Below are 6,787 nucleotides of genomic sequence, written 5' to 3'. Positions count from 1 at the left end.
CTGTACATTAATATGCGCAAGCTGGAAGAAAAGAGAAAGTCGTCTTTGGCGCCTAGTAGTTGCGTGGACGAGGAAAGAGATCCGCAGGCATAGCCGGCCGCGATATCCACAAAGGCGAACGTGCCGAGCATATAGCTAGAGGCTCTCAACCCTCAGGCGACTGGAATGTGGCAAGACGAGTTGGAACGCCGAGCTGGAGACGGTGAGAGGGCAAGTAATGCGCAGAGTCCAGACAGCTGGTCGAACGCGCGCGCGCGCTAATTGGCCGTGAGACTCGCGGCAGACAGCTGCCGACACTCGTTTGAGACGCACGTACAAACATCCTGGTGCACACGGAAGCATGGAAATCAGAAAACAGGCCAGCCTGAAAAACTACAGGAGAAGAAGCGAGTTGAGTCGAGCCAATATATTGTGTGCGAAACGCGAGTACACTTTGAGAAGCAACTTGAAGGCGTCCGCGGGTAAGTTGGGACAGTCGGGAATGCGTGGTGCAGAACCGCTTTCAGCAGTGAAGAGAATCTAGGAACATGGCCCTAATCTTGACACTCACTTTGGGCGCGAACACTGTATTTCATGTGTTATACTTGGCGAGTAAAAATTCAACGAGCACAACATCAGCAAAATATCAAGATCTGAAATTGCACCTGAACGTCTGATTTCGAGGAGGAACCTGAGGAGGAGGATGGATTGGAATCCACTACATATTTTTAAAAATATATTTCTCGTAGGTCTTTTTTGTGATCCCCCGGTGTCTAAACGCTCCACGACACAGCTCCCAGATCAGCAACCCGCCGTATTCTTGCCGAAGCCGCCAGTGCCCCCAAATAGCCGGCTCATTGAGAAAGCTCAGGATGCGGCGAGTCGTGCATCATATCGCGTCTATTATTTCAGGACGAGGGGAATGGACGCGGAACATACCCTCTATTCAGAGCTGGTGTGCGAAGCATCCGTGTTCTATGCTCTGTATGCGCGGTGTCCCTTTCTGGAGACGCCTTGTCCTCCTCAGGCTTCTCGATTTTTTCTCTGTAGATGTGGCGAGGTTCGCATGGAGAGACATATCATAAGGGGACAGTCTTATTCCTCCGTGGACTGCGACAAGAGTGCGCACGCCTGCTAGAGATCGCCGAAGTCCTTGTACCAAGGCAAGTCTCGCCATTGTAGATGATCATGAAGGCAATATGTCCCATGCTTTCTGTTATGTCTGAAGCCGAATTTGAGGATTTGCTGAGTGATCTGGTGTGTAAATGTGCTTCACGAAAGACTGAGAAGAATGGTAGCTCTGCAGTGTACGTATGCTCTCGTCTTGCTGCAGCTCTATCTTCGACGGCATTGCCATCAACGGGTCGTTTCGAGAAGACACGAATAGAAGGCTTGTGTCATGACCTGTACAGCCAACTGCAACCAGACGCTATTCACTTCATACTGTGCAGCACATTCACATGGGCGATGTCAGGAGCGCTGATAAATTGTGTTCTAATTAACAAATCAACAATGTCGATTTGGCAAGTGCGCTTGGCGTCCGCCAATTAAGCCTGTCTCCGTAAGTTTCTGGTTTGCGACATGAGTATCTTAGAAGAGCCTAGCCTTATATCGACGATGATAATGATTCGTGTGCCTCGCGCAGGACTTATTATCACATAAAACGTAGTATCTCCGACGTTCGAGATACCTGTTGAATTCCGTTATATTCTTGCATCTGGTGTTCTGTGATGCCCGTCATCACACAAGCCTCGCGCCTACGGGATGGGCCCCGAATCCACACTGCTGGCAACGATCGTGTTTTCCAATCATTCGTACGTGTCTTCTACAGGATACGTGAACCGCTGCGCCTAGCTGACCAAAGATCCGACCTTGAGTGTGTGGCCACGCGAATGTTGCCATCGTGGAAGAATATCACGTAAGTAGACCACAACGAAATAGTCGCTACAGCGCTCGAATGACCATAATAATTCGTAAAAAAAAAGGGGGGGGAGTCGAATGGCGGGAATAATATCGGATACCTTGACTTTGAGAAAGAATACTCGAGATACTATCAGGCTTCTCATTCCTGGCCAGCCGCCGATCTCATCCTGGCCGCATATCGCTCGTGATTCCTCTGTGCCTCCTCACACACCTTGGTTCAGTCGCGACACACAGCGTCATAACTCCTGATCGCCGTACCGACTGGATTCTTCGCAGATTCGATTCGCAGGCTCTGTCTCCACAGAATAGACTGTCGGAGGTAATTCATGCAATGCCGCAACAGCGGCGTGGCGCAAGCCTGTGGTTCAGCATACTGCGCACGTATCACGTCGAGACACTTGAGCTGGTGACAAAGTGTGACTGTGTATGCGCGTGGCTGTGACAGGAGAATTATCATCGTCATCGAGATAGACGAGGTGGCAACCGGCGGGGATGAATCTTGCTCATTCCTCAGCACCCTCTGACGTATTGTGCTGGTGGATTCTCGGTATGCCCGGTATGGGTACTGATTTGCTCTGTAAGCGAGGGTGAAAACTTCAGGGGCTCTGGTTGCGGATACATCAGACCGTGCTGTTTAAGCTGAGCAAGAAGACTGAGCCGGAATGCCTACCATCTCTGATGCCTTGCGCGGGCTTACCCTTACGTTCCAATCTAGACAGCCGAGCTTGATTGGCGGAGTAAAACGATGCGAGGAGAAAGATGAGGATGAAACAGGCCATGATGCAGGCAGAACGTGCCACCAAACACGACTCGGAGACATCTTGTTAGGACATTCTGGGTGAACAGTTGGGAACGATGGTCCCCAATCGTTACTCTTGGGCTGACTTGACGCGGCAGATTGCGTAGGGGATGTGGAATACGAATCATCACGACACCTAGGTGACTATGTGCCTGAGCTCAGGAGATTAATAGCATCCCCGAATTTCGTGACTCTGCAACATCGATATGTCAATATTATCGCCGTATCTGAATAGAATATTCAACCTATAGTCCGGTCTGTAAGAGTGAGTAAGCGTATCGCCCTCTGATGATGCATAGATATGCCCCCAATGTAAGTGGGCACTGCTCACTTACATTTGGGGCAAGTCATCCTAATATTGAGCACATGAGTGACTTCGGAGCTGAACAGTGAGCAGCGAGCTTCCGTTTATTGATGGTGGACGCATGTGCAAAATGTAGTACAGTAGATAGTATTCCAAGACATGAGTACCAGAGGCATCCGCGTCTAAGGTCTCCGGTATTGTATAGTCATCAACTTGTTGCGGTCACAGAATATGCTGATAGGTGTTCGTGTTCATTTTCTCCACAATGGAAACATAACTGATAGAATGGAATATCACGTCACCCACTCAAATGCTCATGCGTATGTGGAGAACATTGGAGTCGGCGGTTCTGTGGAAATATCACCGTTTGTCACAGATGAGTTTCTCTGTCAATTCAGCTATGAGAAATTCGGATTCTGGGCCAAGTCCTTCTTCCTCCAATCAGCCGCGCGTACTAGTATCAAAGTCCGCAGTAGCATGTGTTGCGAATTCTCCTGATAACTCCCACCAACATCGAACTTTGTCCGTCTGATTCTAAGTGTCATTGATTCAATTAGTCTCGTTTCAATTAGTCTTGCTTCAATTTTATTTCCGGAATATATGTACTATGCGTGCTAAAAAAACGAAGAGAGAACCCATACCTGCTATGAGAGCATGCATGAGTAGAGAACAAGTACTGTATAACGGTGATTATTCTGATCGTCTGCAAGAGGAGGAATGATTGTTTGGTCGTGCAGACTTTGAACCCCACTTAAGTATCTATCGAGACCTATAATCTTTATCGCACAACGTTTCAAGAAGTTAGACATCTAATCGCGGTTGCATCAAAAGCAAGCCCATATCGAACGTACCGAAGAAGCGGCGATACCGCGGATCACATATACTACCACGCCCAGAATCAGCCCATGAAGTACTACGTCTGCAGCCCAAATTACTGAATACATAAGCCCAAAACGTATGAATACTTGTTACAAGGAGGTTTCCAAAAGCTTTCCTCTAATTGGTCTGCGACAATATGTTATTTCCAGATCATGCTTGATTTCTTGTGCTCATTCTTCATTACGAAACAGGCATGTATGTCCCGCTGTCACAATATCAGACTACATCTGATAGAAATGCATGTCAATTGTCTTTATTCCACGGCCTGGTTTGCATGCTCCTCCAAACCTAATGTTCTGAACAGTATCCTTTGTCACGAATACACCTGGAGAGTTGTTGCAGGAGAAGCAGTACACTTTCATCGGAAAGTCAGTTCGTTGTCACCACGCCGTCGCATTCAGAATCACGGGAAAGATTCATGTGATTTAGTGGAGGGCTGTATAAATACTGAGTGATAGGTGAGCAGCACCCCAGTCTCATAGTATTCACAACACACCATGTCATTCTTCAAATCCATTCTTACTATCTTCGTCTTTGTTGCTGCGCTTGCGATGAAATCCAACGCAGCATGTGTCGATTCTGACGATACTACAGTCGGTAAGTACATCTGGTTTAATTTGGAAGAATTTCACCTTTGATCTTAACCTAATTCGTAGACATCGCATGTCCATGAGCATTTTTTACGACTAGTCGCATACTACAGGAACGATGCGTAGGTCTCCTAACCTGTAATATTGACCTATCAGCTGATCCCAAATTGGAACACACATAAAGGAACTGTAGGAGAATAATTAGAGAACAGAGTCCAAAATTCATGGATGTTGTCAGTGCCCTGCTGTATATACTACAGACGTGCATTTTGTGTGGCCGTGAATTTACCATAACATGGTTTACTTTCAAACGCGCCTCGTACCGCAGTGTGCATTGACCCAATCAGGCATTCCTGATCAGGCATCTCAGTTTGGACAAAGTCTAGGTATAAATCCGAGTGCAGTATCGACAGAGTGTGACGAGGAAATCAGTAGGTCATTGCTGTACTGACCCTGCGGTGGCACGAATAACATTTGTCTACGCACAATCAAGAGATATATCTCGCACATGGGAATAACTGTAAACTCCAAGCGGACGTGGTTCCTTGAACGACGAATGGTGAAGGTCGACGCTCTGAGCTGTGCCAGAATCTCAATGTTCCTCAGCTGAATAGGTTGACAAGTTCGCGGGTCGCCGCATGGCTTCGAAGAACAGTGATAATTTGACGTGACTATCGGACTCCGGCATGTGCCACGATATGCAGCTCGACAAATACGTGTTAAAAATCCAGAGGAATTGAATCTGATTCGAGAAGATAACCTGTATTTGGTGGCCATAACGCGCTGATGATGCAAAAAATCAACTGTATTCCTCCTCCTCGGAGGTCTTGGCATCTACTAGATCATACTGCACCAGAGGTAATCCTTACACCTATGATAGACCAAGTGACATACCATTTTGACATGCTTAATAACGATGTCAGCGGTGAGTCGTATGCCACTGAGAAAGAGAAATTCTTCTATTTTGCGCTGTCATGACTAAGTTAGGATTATATCTTCAGTGCGCACTAGAACACCGAAAATGTAATCCACTCATCTCCATTGTTTTTGATATTGCAGCCGGATCTTGATTCGGAAGTCGTCGCCTCATCTGGGAATATCATCATTCCTTAATGGAGATTCCAGCAGGTTGACAATTCAAGCGGAACGTCTGCGCACCATATCCCGATGGAATGTTGTAATGACGATTCTGATGCGTTGAATGTAAGTATTTTTACGTTTGGTCTTCCATTTTGGGTTTATTTCTTACTACTGAGTGCGGAAATTCAGCACTAAGGACCCTAACACGCTACGATATCCGATCTATATCGCATCATATGAAAGTGTGTGCTTCCAGTAAGTAGACCGCCGGCCCTTCCTCGGATGGTTTACATATGATTGAAGTTGAGTCATTCAGAACCCTGTTTTGAATACTCTTTGGACAAATAGCTGAGATAGGCTCGAGGTTTTCTCAGAGCATTCTTACCCCACAAACTTTGTAAATGGTATACATCATGGAAGATCTGCCGTCGCCGTCCTCTCATAGAGGCTGCAGCAGCGGTCTGGTAATTTTTGGTGGCTGTTAAGACACTCAATAATCAGTCGTCGTTCGCATAAGCAAAGAGGAACCGTTGGACGCAACTTCGCGGTAGATATGACCGAGGAATGAGGAGGAATTAGAGTATTTGGATATCCACAGTCGGTCAATGCCGAAGCAAGCGCCCGGTTGGCTGATCCGTTCGAATCCCTATCCTTCGTCTGTCCTCCCGCGCCGTGTGCGACTTCCGGCCTCGCACCCGACCGTAATTTTATCCTGTAAACAGGGAATCTTCCATTCTGATAATGCACATGTGTACAGCCTTGATCATATCAAGGCGTGGCCGGCTCCGCGTGGAGCTGTCCGTCTATTGAATGTTGTATTTAGCTGTCAAAGCGCTGCGGTTATCAAATACACCATAGAACCCGATTATTCTGATTTTCTGCTAGATGAGGACCGATTCTTCTGTCGTGTAAAGTTTGAATGCTTATCCATCAGGGCCCACGGTCCTGATCGCACAAGGCTTTTCGAAGCCAGGCAACTTGTCAAAAGCAAGTCTATATCGGATGCGTCGGAGACAGTGGCGACACCACGGGCCGCAAATACTACCGCGCACAGATTCAATTCATTAAGGACTGCATCTGCGACCCACTTTGCTGAATAAATGAGCCCGAAACCCGTAAAGGGGTCTTCAAAGGTACGTAACGATGTAGTATTTCTCGATCGTGCTGGACAGTTGAACCTCACTCATACCGTGTCGTAGTAAAAGCCATGGTTAATCACACTATCCATATAGC

General features: G+C 47.1%; 1 protein-coding gene across 1 annotated transcript; it reads left to right on the top strand.

Moving 5' to 3' along the window:
* Positions 1 to 4,381: 4,381 nt before the first annotated feature.
* On the top strand, positions 4,382 to 4,557 carry FIBRA_08650 (uncharacterized protein; the record flags this gene model as incomplete). The annotated part of the gene is made up of 2 exons (XM_012330284.1): positions 4,382 to 4,481; positions 4,541 to 4,557. The coding sequence occupies 2 exons, from the start codon at positions 4,382 to 4,384 to the stop codon at positions 4,555 to 4,557; spliced, it is 117 nt and encodes a 38-aa protein (XP_012185674.1).
* Between the last annotated feature and the right edge of the window lie 2,230 nt (positions 4,558 to 6,787).

Source organism: Fibroporia radiculosa (genome assembly GCF_000313525.1).
Source record: "Fibroporia radiculosa TFFH 294 genomic supercontigs, scaffold1391, whole genome shotgun sequence".
Classification (NCBI taxonomy): Eukaryota; Fungi; Basidiomycota; class Agaricomycetes; order Polyporales; family Fibroporiaceae; genus Fibroporia; species Fibroporia radiculosa.
Note: the sequence above shows the minus strand (reverse complement) of the source record. Positions and strands in the feature narration are given on the sequence as shown.